The sequence below is a fragment of the Ochlerotatus camptorhynchus genome, unplaced genomic scaffold (assembly GCF_037179485.1).
Source record: "Ochlerotatus camptorhynchus isolate MF236.1 unplaced genomic scaffold, CSIRO-AGI_Acam_v1.1 ptg000306l, whole genome shotgun sequence".
NCBI lineage: Eukaryota > Metazoa > Arthropoda > Insecta > Diptera > Culicidae > Ochlerotatus > Ochlerotatus camptorhynchus.
Window position 1 is genome coordinate 1,415,887 of NW_027040794.1, and position 13,290 is coordinate 1,429,176.

Sequence of the window (13,290 nt, forward strand, 5' to 3'; positions counted from 1 at the left end):
TTAATGGTGTCTCATTTCTTGGAACTTTCAGGGTGTTTACAGGTTCTGGTTGGTTAATGACCCTATTCTGCGTCCTCCGGAGTTAAGCTTTCATTATTAAATAATTTTATATTTGAAGGATAGTATCAGAATACTACACAATTAGAGAAATTCATGTAAATTTAGGTGCTCTGAGACTGACATATACGAGCGTCAATTTTGACATAAAATTGAGTCATAATAGACGCGAAATTCAACTCAATTAAATGTATTTTTCGCCAAGTAACGAACTTTTCAGTCTCGGAGCACTTAATTTTACATAACATGTTTGTTTACGTCTTATCCTTTTTGTCAAAGATGGATTCCGTCACGTGTAAAATTAGGTATTTCTAAGTGTGTATAATTTAACGCCCAAAAATCGAACGTCTTTGTTGCCAAATCTGAACCGAGTAAACATCAAACTCACTCTGTATCCCTCCAAAACTAAAATAACTATACCTAAAACCAAACTAAAAACGGATGCACTATCCTTTCAATCAATTGTCCTCCTTTGGGCCAAATGGAGCAAATAACACGCGAACCTCTCCGCCTTTTACCAGCAGTAACGGTGTCTGGTTCCGAAATCGATGAAACATTCCTATACTAGAACCAGAGGTAATAAAATATGGAACAAACACGAAAAGCTTTACACATTCAATTCCCATTGAGCATACCTCAATATAATGTTTGGCAAAAACATATTTATTCCATATGTTGATATCTCTTTCTTTCCGATTTTGTTGTTTTTTTTTGTTGCAAATTTTCCACTTGCTCCGTTTGGCCGGCTTAAGGGAGGGGGAGTATGTTTGGTGGCAGTAATATTTGCGTTTTGTTTGAGAAAAAAGAACTCCTAAAAGGATGTTTTTTGCAGTTGCTCTCCTACGGGAACCGTATGCTATTCGGAATTCAAACTCGTAAATGATATCTGACTGGCTGGGTGAAGCTACTTAGAGTGTGTGTATTCGAAGGATCGGACGAAACAGCAGCGCGGGGAAACAGAAAGGGTTGCAAAAAGGTTGCCTCATATTATGAAGAGTGCGGAATTTGTTTTTCGTTACGCTATACGGAAGTCGTACCTGCTACTAAGGATGAACTTGAAATGTGGGCAAAAAGTTGTGTTAAACACATGGAGAGAGAAAGAGCGAGATAGCGAGGGAGGGAGGGAGAGAACCTAAATAGACATCAACATGGTACCTATGTATAACTTGCTTGGTTTGAGGCGTAATGCCATGCTGCAGAGCGTGCCGTATGCAAAATGTTGCGGTATAACAATTTTAAATCCCTTTAAGTGAACGTTGTTTGAATGGAGCTGGTTATGTGGAATGTTTGCTATTCATATTTCTATGTAAGTAGCAATTATGAAGAGCGTGATGTGCTTGGAAAATGATCTAAAAATGATATTATGCTTTCTATATTGAGTGTCAGTATTCGACGCTACTGAGATGAAGTTCATAATATGTAAATCAATAAGGCCGACTCGAATGCAAACAGCCGTAATAAGCAAATGTCCCACCTTATCAAGGATAAAAAAAAACATGCTTCTAGATTCAGCGACCGACCGGCCAGGCTTCTCAAGAATAGCAAAACTCGACCTACGTTCACACTGTTAATCCACATAATTTCCCAGAAAGCACGAGCATTGACCACAGGTTGGCTTCCGGGAAAACAAAGCGTCTACATCGTCAACAGCGACCAAAATCAGGCGGTTAGTGGCGGTGATTGCATGCCCAACCACTATTAAAATACACATCGCTTGACCTCGCCACCCTCTGCCAGTACGGCCACTTTTCATGCAGCGACCCTCGGTCCCACATGAATCTCCACATGTTTTGATAATATCATACATGGATCTCCTTTTCTGCTGCTACCAATGCCTTCTAGTGCACAACACGTCTAACTCACTTATAATGACCCATAATGTGCATGTAGTCAGATTAGTGTGTTTATGTCTAGTTTCCTCTTGTTCAATTTTCCGATTTTCCGACAACAGCCAACACTCGCTCGATGGCTATGGTGGTGTTGTTGTAGGTGAAAGCAAAGCGCGTGGTTCGCCGTCATTTGTACCCCCTTAACACGCTTCATCCCTCGCGGTTGGAGGATAATGGGAACTCTCGTTTGTAATAGCTGGCCCTCACATAAGGCACACGTGTAGAATCAAACACTAGGGGCATACCACCACTCCGTCAACCACCGACCGGTCGTGATGTTGACCGTCGTTGTGGTGGGTGCTGTTCAACGGGCTTGCGAAACTTTCACATTGAAGGAGTTAGTTTTTGAGCTCCGAGATTACACCAGCTTTCAGTGCGGCTGTCGTTAAATTTGAGTTAAGTAGTAGAGATATACATTTTTTTTTTCATTTGGTGCCGCATATACAATATCCAAATGGCAATATCCAATGAATAGAAGCCAAGTTCCAGGAAGTTATATTTGTAACAAAAACCAGTTCGATTTTGTCTGCTAATCTGGTATATGATAATATGACATTTTACATCAGTCCGCATCGTGCTCTCTTGCCGTGCGGATCTTTTTGCTTTTTGCTGAAGGAAGTGTTACTACTACCTAAAGCTACAACAAAATTTAAACAGCACTTTTCAGTGCTCAACCTGTAAAATGGCTACCTTGTTCAACTCTTATTCCTCTTCGATCCTTGTTTGGACCCTACCCTAGGTAATCCTTCTTGGATATCGATTTGGAAAATTACTCTTCGATCCTTCAGATTCTTATAGTAATCTGCTTGGAAGTCGATTTGGAAAAAAAAAAATTACTGCTGCCATGGCGCCTAAGCGCAAAAGAAAGGGCCAATCTCTTGATCCTCTTTCTGATGAAATTAATTTGAGTAATCAATTTGATTTGCTCACGGATGATGAGAATGATCCATCATCCAAGAAAAATTCTAGTAAGAAGGAAAAGTTTCCCCCATTGTGATAACCACTTCCGATTTCCATGCTATTTGCATGGAACTTTTGAACTTCGTGAAAGTTAAGTTTTCACTACAAATTGGACGTCGGGGTGAATGCCGTGTATTGGCTGAAACCTTGGACGGATTTAAATGTCTTCTCAAGTATCTTACTGAGAAGCAGCACACATTTTTTACTTACGACACCAAAACTGAACGTGTGTTCAAGGTTGTCATGAAAAGACTGCCCAGTGGTGAATCCCTGGATTAGATAAAAGATGAACTGGCAAAATTTCTTGGAGTTGTGCCACTCCAAGTAATCAAAATGAAAATGAAATCCCGTTGGAAATTCGCGTAACGGGATTTCTAATGATTTTTATTTAGTTCACTTCAAGTCTAGTGAAGATCCAGAAATAAGAATCGATGGCGCTACAGAATAATGAGGTAACTTCAACAATGTAGTGTAATTTGTACAATAATGCTCATATTACTAATATTACTTTAAACAATCGTCACGTCGGTCATAGCTTGTTATGTTTGCCTTAACAATGCGTAAAGAGCAAATCGAAACATTGAACGTCACGTGAAAATGGAATTTAATCAAGGCTTTCAAGGAATTTAATCAAATACTTTTTCGTAGCCTTTTGTTTTCGGATTTGAAAGATCGTCGGTTGCAATGGCTTGCTAACTGAGCAGAAAAACGCGGTCCCAGGTCCTTTCATATTAAAAATGTATGGTAAGATCGCTTGTTTATCGTGTATTTTGCTAAACCTTTCGTTGTCGTCGGTGCCGGGTCTGAATAGTTATAATAACTTGATGATGTGATATGTGGGGCTCGGTGGCCTTAGAGCAACCGTTTTTGTTTACTGAGCAGAACATCCTAAGTCTAATCTCAAGCCCAACCACATCAAGATTCGTCAATCGTTTTATTTGATAATATGACTACATGGTAATAACAGCAACTCGATGATTAAAAAGAAGCTCATCAATTCAGCTTATCGTTTACCAAAACGAACCCTGCTGCAAACCCAACCCTCTTACTCAGCATCCCTGTGATACCTCGTGGAAGTGCAGAGGACTCTTCAGCTTCCATCAAAGCGAGTGTCACGTCAACACATTCCACCCATTCCTTTCTTGACCTGAGTTCAGGCGCGGCTGGCACTGGTATTGCCTAATTCGAGATCACCAGTTTTTACACATTGAGGATGATTGCTAGTCCCAAGCATCGTCTATTGGTTCTCTGTTTAGTTACTGCTGGTCTGACAATAACATAGTAGCAACCGTGGGCGGTCAATCATGCTCATGCTCAGTTAACTTCAAGTCTAGTGAACTAAACAACCTTAAGGCCTTGGAAAAAGCGAGCCTTATGCTCCATGTCCTAGTGAAGTGGGAACACTTCAGGAAGACTGGAGGAAATTTCCAAAACCTCACCCAGTGCCGTAAGTGCCAGGGATGGGGTCACGGAACTAAAAATTGCTGCATGCCAGCTAAATGCATGAATTGTGGTGATTCCTCTCACGCAAAGGACGGGTGTCCTGTGAAGGAAGATCCTAAGAAATTTCAATGTTCAAATTGTGCTGAAAACCACAAATCCAATTTTTGGGAATGTAAGACTCGCAAAGCGATCCTACAATCTCGTTCTAACCAACAGGTAGGAAACGCTCCACGTTCCTGACCAGGTACATATTCTTCTGATGTTAACAACGGTCAACGAGGAACAAATTCTACATTGGTACCCGTAGGTGCAAGTATCACACCTTCTTCAAAATTTCCATCTATACCTACTCCCCTCGCTGCTAACAATGTTCAGCAAGTAAATGGAGCTACCTATGCTGCTATTGCAGCGGGTAGAAATCAAAATACTAACCAACGTAATTCTAATGGAAATTTTGACAATTTTGACTTAGGAAGCTTTACTGCCCCTAAAATGGAATTTTTACAGAATTCCTTAATTGACATGATTTCTGATATGCTTAAATCTAACTCCATGTTTGATGCTATTCAAACTGGAGTAAAATTTGTAAATAATATTGTCATGACTTTAAAATTCAGTAATGGATTTTAAAGCTTTAAATATTTTATATTGGAATGCTCGATCTCTTAAAGATAATGAAGACGAGCTATTTAACTTTTTGAGAGTTCATAACGTGCATATTGCCGTTATAACTGAAACGTTTCTTAAACCTGACCATAAGGTTAAGAGGGACACAAATTATTTCATTTATAAAAATGATCGTCTTGATGAACCCTGTGGTGGCGTTGCCGTCATTGTTCATAGACGAATCAAACATAAAATTCTTTCTTTATCTGAAACCAAAGTTTTTGAAACTTTGGGAGTTTCTGTTGAAACAAAAAAAAATTCTCATGGGTGACCTCCAGAAACTTACCCGTCATAGGTCTAAATTCTTCATTATTGGTGATTTTAATGCAAAACACCGCTCATGGAATAATGCTCAAAGCAATTCCAATGGTAATATTCTGTTTGATGATTGTTCTGCAGGTTATTACACTATTCAATATCCAAACAGCCTGTACGAGAGTAAGACCCCTAGAAAACTACAACCCTGGAGAGTTATCACCGTCGCTGCTACAGCTGATCTGCAGCCAACAAAGGGATTAGACTACAAGTGGAGATGCGTCTATTGTCCACACGTAAGGGATAGCAGCGATCATCGTACCTACGGTCGGAGCATCGAGAGCAGCAGATGAGATGATCGAACGACGAGTGCGAAGATGGACCGAACGGACGGACAGTGCGAGAGGGAGATTTGTTCTACATTGCCACGGGTCAAGCGATGATCAGATCGGGAGACGGGAGTTAGTTGGTTTCGGTAGCCGTTGGAAACGGTTGATGCTCCCATCGGGGACGAAGAGTACAGAAATTGTTAGCATTAAGTTTGTTTGTAAATAGTAATTTGTTAAATGTGGAATAAATGTAGTTTTCGTAGACTAGTGTTTGGCCAATCCGCGAGTGTCCTTTTTTGTGTCTCTGGAGAAGAAGAATACTCCCTGGAATTCCGTACCCCGTTTCACCCCAAAAGAAACACCAACAACAACAGAGTCCCCAAACAGTGTTGGAGTCGGCACGGATGCTCCACTGCCACTACACATCGAAGGAGGTAAGCCGGCTATCCAACATTTTGGTCCTTCGAGCCGGATACCTAACCCGGGGACCAGTTGGACGGAATTACGCCACACCGAAACCAACAGTGCCAAGTGAGCGCCATCGTACTCGCGCGAAATCGCCATCGCGAGATAGGACATAATTGGCTTGTCGCCATCGCGGATCCAATGAGCCTTTAGTGGACCGTCATCACCAAATAGGCGAATAATAGGACAATCACTGGTTTTTGTTTGTGGACAAATTGCGCCATCGCCGCTTAGGAAAGTGGACGAATATTGGACCCATTTTGGAATTTGGAATCCTTTGAGGAGTGAAACCGGTGGATACCTGTGAATGCTGTGGAGACTTTCGAGAACCATTAGTGCATGCAGAGAAATTTGGCTGAATTTGGATCAAACCTTGGTCATCCGTAGCTACGCAGAACATCGAATCAGCAGAAATATCTGCTTTGGCCAGGTAAATATTCATAAGTTCGGTGTATGTCTAGCCGAAGCATTTCTTACATTACACTAACGCCATCCTTTCGATGCATGCTATTGGATTCGTTGCATGGAACGGAGAATCTTCGGTGATACGGACAACTGAGGACGGCATTCAAGCTGAAGGAACGATTGTGCATCCCGCATAAGTCGGCGACCCTGGTTTTCGCTGTGCAGGACGATTGCAACGGACGGTGGCAGAAGAGGGAGCGGCCATTTACTCCCTTCCCGGTGAGTGAACTTTATTGTATATGTCACTGCCGAGCTAGGCATACAGAAATACACGATTTTAATTGAAATTCCCGTACATCCTCTTCAATTACCACCACGCAAGCCCTGCAATTGAATTGTTCGTTAGAGCAAGTCTGCTGATAAACCCCAATTTGCATCCTCGACTGGTTTTTCGTTCTGGTTGGTGAAGCTGTTAGTCCTCCAGGTTAGTTGCACGGTATATGTCCTACCGAAGCTAGCCATACGATTGCTACATAGCCATTATTCCTCTTCGCACTGCATCCTGCATACACACACGTTCTGGAGTTCACATTGTCTGCGATCAAGGCAACATTTATACCAATTTGGTGTGGAAATTGGATAACTTTGGATTGGTACTGCTGTTGGTACCTCCAGGTAGGTTGCCACAGTATATGCCCAGCCGAGGCTTAGGTTTCTCTGGATATTACACCCCAAATTCTTCTCTTCTGTGAACTTCAACCTAAAATTGAGTGATCCCTACCGAGGCAAGATTGATGTGACGTCATCGGACCTTTTGCTAATTTGGTTCGAATTGGATTCAGAACAGTTACCTGTTCTGCCAGGTCAGTAATAGCGAGCAGTATATGTCCGCCGAAGTGGAGACTACACGCGGAATACTACACCTCCAATTTCTTTACCGATTGTTCGACATCACATCAAAATGCCACCCACCACCCGGAAAGGATTGTCATCCCTGAAGCAACTGAGGGTTCAATTGGACGATTTGAAATCCTCGTTCGATGATATTTGGTCTTTCATTCAGAAGTTTTCTGATGAAACCACCGGTACTCAAGTCGAAGTTCGATTAGAACGGATCGATGATTTGTGGGAGAGATTTAGTGAGAATTTGGTCGAGCTAAAATCTCATGAATACTTCGAGGATGAGGAGAGTTATTATAGTAAGTTACGCAAGCACTTGAGCGATCGCTATTATGAAGCCAAAACCTTCCTGTTGGACAAAAGCAAGGCCCTTCGCGTTTCTTCTGAGTTGGAACAGTCCGCCCATGAACAATCAATGTCAGGTGTTGTCGGTCATGTCCGGTTACCGCAGATCAACCTCCAATCATTCAAAGGTGACATCGATGACTGGTTGAGCTTCCGAGACCTGTTCACCTCGCTCATCCACTGGAGGACTGATTTACCAGAGGTGGAGAAATTTCATTATTTGAAAGGGTGTCTTCAAGGTGAACCTAAAAGCCTAATCGATCCACTAAAAATTACCAAGGCGAATTACCAGATAGCTTGGGATATTCTGGTAAAGAGGTACAACAACAACAAGCTGTTGAAGAAGAAGCAGGTCCAATCTTTCTTCAAACTTCCGACCCTCTCCAAGGAATCTGTTGTTGAGTTACGATATCTGGTGGATGGTTTTGACCGAGTTGTCCAAACACTTGATCAAATCGTGGAACCTGCTGAGTACAAGGATCTCCTATTGGTGAATCTGCTCACGATGCGACTCGATCCATCAACTCGTCGAGCATGGGAAGAATATTCGGCCAACAAGGAGATGGATTTACTGACAGACCTCACCGAATTTCTGCGTCAGCGAATGCAAGTACTGGAATCCCTTCCATCTAGGCAGACGGACAACAAGATCATCCATCAGCAACAACCACCACCGAAACCGAAAGCTTCAGCAATCAAGGCAAGCTACAATTCGATTCAATCGTCAGGAGGAAGATGTGTGGCTTGTAAGGACAACCACCTTCTATACCAATGTTCCGCATTCCAAAGACTTTCTGTGGTGGATCGGGATTCTCTACTGAAATCTCAAGGACTTTGCCGGAATTGCTTTCGATCGGGGCATCAGGCAAAGGATTGCCAATCCAAATTTTCCTGTCGGATCTGCAAGAACCGTCATCACACCCTGGTTTGCTTCAAGTCGGAGAAGGATCACACTGTAACGGTCGCAGCGATTGCTGGGGGCAATCATCATTCAAATTCCAAGGAATCCCAAGGCTCCTCAGGTTCCAATTCAATCCAACTGGCTAACGTGGCAGCCACTGACGTTTCGGTATGCGGTACGTCTAATCAACTCACGTCGCAAGTCCTTTTAGCGACAGCGGTAGTCATCGTCGAGGACGACGTTGGTTCAAGGTACCACGCCCGTGCTCTTCTTGATTCCGGTTCAGAGAGCAACTTCGTATCGGAACGGTTAACCCAAAGGATGAAGGTAATCAGGAATAAGGTCGACGTCTCGGTCCTTGGTATAGGACAAGGGGCTACCAAGGTCAAACATACAGTCCAAGCGGTCATACGTTCGCGAACCTCGGATTTCTCGCGAGATATGAGGTTTTTGGTGCTACCCAAGGTGACTGCGAATCTCCCTACAACCTCAATCAACACGGAAGGGTGGATTCTACCGAATGGAATTGAGCTAGCGGATCCTGCATTCTTCACGTCCAAGGAAGTCGACATGGTGCTAGGCATCGAGGCTTTCTTCGAATTCTTCGAATCGGGGCGAAGGATTACAATCGGCAAACATCTACCAAGCCTTACAGACTCGGTGTTCGGTTGGGTAGTATGTGGTGGCTGTTCAACTCCTATCAAATCCCTACAAGTCAACTGCCATTTCTCAACGTCCGAGGACTTGGAAAAGTTGATGGCACGTTTCTGGTCGTGCGAGGAGGTGGAATTCACGGACGTTTATTCTCTGGAGGAGAAAAAGTGTGAAGAATTATTTCAACGTGGAGTTCAAAGAGGTCCAGAAGGTCGTTATACTGTTCCCCTACCCAAAAATGAAGACGTTCTTCCAAACCTGGGCGAGTCACGGGACATCGCATTCCGACGTCTTCTCGGAACGGAACGGAGATTGGCAAGGGACGCCAACTTACGGGAACAATACATCGGATTCATGGACGAGTACCTGAAACTGGGACACATGCGCAAGGTCGAAGAAACTACAGAGGGACCGGTCAAACGGTGTTATCTTCCCCATCATCCGGTGGTCAAGGAGGCGAGTACCACCACCAAGGTCAGAGTAGTCTTCGACGCCTCGTGTAAAACGTCATCCGGAGTGTCCTTAAACGATGTGCTTCTGGTAGGGCCAGTTGTGCAGGAAGATTTGAGGTCAATTATCCTACGCAGTCGGATGAATCAGATTCTCCTCGTATCGGACGTCGAGAAGATGTTCCGACAAATCCTTACGTGGCTCAAGGATCGACCACTCCAGTCCGTATTATTTCGCTTTTCTCCGGACGAGGAAGTCGCAGTGTACGAACTGAACACCGTTACGTATGGAACCAAACCCGCACCATTTCTGGCAACACGAACTCTCCGACAGCTGGCTGCTGACGAAGAAGACCGATTTCCGCTCGCGGCAAGAGCAATTCGTGAAGACGTCTATATGGATGACGTCATCACCGGTACGGACGAGGTGGATGCAGCTATCAGTCTCAGAAACCAGTTGATTGAGATGATGCTGTGTGGTGGTTTCAAGCTCCGAAAGTGGGCTTGCAATGTTCCCAAAGTTCTGGAAGGCGTACCCGAAGAAAACCTGGCTCTTCGAGACCCTAAAGGAATCAACCTGGATTCTGATCAATCCGTCAAAACGTTAGGACTAACGTGGATGCCTATTACCGATACCCTTCGATTCCAGTTCACAGTTCCTCCGATAGAACCTGGTGTCCCGTTGACGAAGCGTCGAATATTGTCACTAATCGCAACGCTGTTTGACCCGCTTGGATTGATTGGTGCCACGACTTCGTCTACCAAGATCTTCATGCAGCAGCTTTGGACGTTGCAAGACGAGACCGGCAATCGGTTGCACTGGGATCAACCAGTACCTTTGATGGTGGGTGAGAATTGGCGGAAATTTCACGAAAAACTCCCATTGTTGTATGAAATTCGAGTCGATCGCTGTGTCATCATTCCCAAGGCAGTACTAGTGGAAATACACTGCTTTTCAGACGCTTCGAATAAGGCGTATGGTGGTTGCGTCTACATAAGAAGTCAGGATTCCAGCGGGATAATCAAGGTTCGACTCTTATCATCCCGATCAAAGGTGGCTCCACTCCGTTGCCAGTCTATCCCACGATTAGAGCTCTGTGGTGCGCTCTTATCGGCCCAGTTATACGAAAAGGTCAAGGATTCTACTCGGTTAGCGGTTCAGACTTTCTTCTGGACAGATTCAACATGTGTGCTGCGTTGGATCGAATCTACGCCAGCAACATGGACCACGTTCGTTGCCAACAGGGTGGCAAAAATTCAAACGCTAACGGAGGGATGGCAATGGAGACACGTGCCTGGTACAGACAACCCAGCGGACCTAATATCGCGTGGAGTGTCACCCGAAGATATCGTCGACAATGAACTTTGGTGGGAAGGTCCGAATTGGCTGAAGGAGGCTCCAGAAGCATGGCCTGGTGCGGTCGAAGAAATCCCAGAAGCAGGAGAGGAAGAGAGGCGTCGCACCGTAGTTGCGTGTACTGTATCACCCGTAGCAGAATTCAACGAAGTGTATCTCAGCAAGTTCGGATCGTATTCTGATTTGGTTCGACGAACAGCATACTGGCTTCGACTCATGAAACTCCTACGAATACCAGCAGCAAGTCGTCCCGCAAATGAATTTCTCAACGCTGCAGAACTCAAAGCTGCTGAAAACGCAGTGCTCCGGAACGTCCAACGAGAGGTCTTCGCAGAGGAATGGAAGGCTTTATCGAAGGGAGAGTTTGTATCGAGGAAGTCCCCGTTGAGGTGGTTTCACCCGTTCGTCTGCAAGGATGGACTAATCAGAGTAGGAGGTCGACTGAAGAATTCCGAAGAATTGGAGAGCACCAAGCATCCTCCAGTTCTACCAGCACGGCACCAGTTAACCCGGTTGATTCTCCGTTGCTTTCACGAGCGATTACTACATGCTGGTCCACAACTGCTACTGGGAGCAGTCCGGTTGCAATTCTGGCCACTCGGTGGAAGAAATGTAGCCAGGGAGATAGTTCACCGGTGCGTGAAATGCTTCCGAACGAAACCGTCCACAATGCAGCAGTTCATGGGTGAATTGCCGTCATCCCGCGTCAATGTTTCGCGTCCGTTCACGAAAACAGGAGTAGATTACTTCGGCCCTGTCTATATCCGACCAGCCCCTAGACGAGCTGCAGTGAAGGCCTACGTATCGGTGTTCATTTGCCTCTGTACCAAAGCAGTACACCTGGAACTGGTATCCGATCTTTCGACGGATCGGTTTTTGCAAGCCTTGCGACGGTTCGTTTCACGGAGAGGAAAATGTTCGGACATCTATTCCGACAACGGCACGAACTTCGTTGGTGCCCGGAACAAGCTAGCAGAACTATACAGTTTGCTGAGCGATCGTACCCATCGTGACCGAGTCACTAGTGAACTGGCTAAGGACGGAATTCAGTGGCACTTTAACCCACCTAGCGCGCCACATTTCGGAGGACTCTGGGAGGCAGCAGTCCGGTCGGCTAAGAACCATCTCATCAAAGTGATAGGAGAGACCCCAGCATCATCGGAAGATTTCGCTACACTACTAATACAGGTTGAGGCCTGTCTAAATTCCCGTCCGTTGACACCGATGTCGGATGATCCAAACGATTTGGAACCTTTGACACCAGCACACTTTTTAGTCGGTTCTTCGCTGCAGGCCCTCCCCGACCCTGAATTCACGACCATTCCACCGAATCGACTGAATCATTACCAGTTGATGCAGCAAAAATTACAGCATTTCTGGATTAGGTGGCGCCGAGAATACTTGAGTCAACTGCAAGCTAGGACCAAGCGATGGAAGCCAGCAGTTCTCGTTGAAGTAGGCAAGCTCGTCGTTATTAAAGATGATAACCTTCCTCCCATGCGCTGGAAAATGGGAAGAATCGTCGCTATACACCCGGGTGAAGACAACGTAGTTAGAGTCGTGACCCTGAAGACAGCCACAGGAGAACTCAAACGTCCGGTGGAGAAAAATTGCATGTTGCCACTTTCAAACAGCCAAGAGGAAAACCAAATTGATGCAACCTTGTCGTGAAAACCCGCTCCTATACCCTTCCCAAACTCCCATCCTTCCGAAGAGGATTTTTTTTTATTTTCTTTCAGAAATTTTGCGAATTTCTGGGTGGGTGAGGATGTACGAGAGTAAGACCCCTAGAAAACTACAACCCTGGAGAGTTATCACCGTCGCTGCTACAGCTGATCTGCAGCCAACAAAGGGATTAGACTACAAGTAGAGATGCGTCTATTGTCCACACGTAAGGGATAGCAGCGATCATCGTACCTACGGTCGGAGCATCGAGAGCAGCAGATGAGATGATCGAACGACGAGTGCGAAGCTGGACCGAACGGACGGACAGTGCGAGAGGGAGATTTGTTCTACATTGCCACGGGTCAAGCGATGATCAGATCGGGAGACGGGAGTTAGTTGGTTTCGGTAGCCGTTGGAAACGGTTGATGCTCCCATCGGGGACGAAGAGTACAGAAATTGTTAGCATTAAGTTTGTTTGTAAATAGTAATTTGTTAAATGTGGAATAAATGTAGTTTTCGTAGACTAGTGTTTGGCCAATCCGCGAGTGTC

General features: G+C 44.9%; 2 protein-coding genes across 7 annotated transcripts in view; one reads left to right on the plus strand and one right to left on the minus strand.

The window, feature by feature from the left end:
* The window catches only part of nolo (no long nerve cord), a 777,697-nt gene that overhangs the window by 331,408 nt on the left and 432,999 nt on the right, over positions 1-13,290 (minus strand). The window lies entirely within an intron of this gene.
* LOC135707260 (uncharacterized) lies at positions 7,431-12,746 on the plus strand. Its single transcript, XM_065229054.1, has one exon. The coding sequence runs from the start codon at positions 7,431-7,433 to the stop codon at positions 12,744-12,746; it is 5,316 nt and encodes a 1,771-aa protein (XP_065085126.1).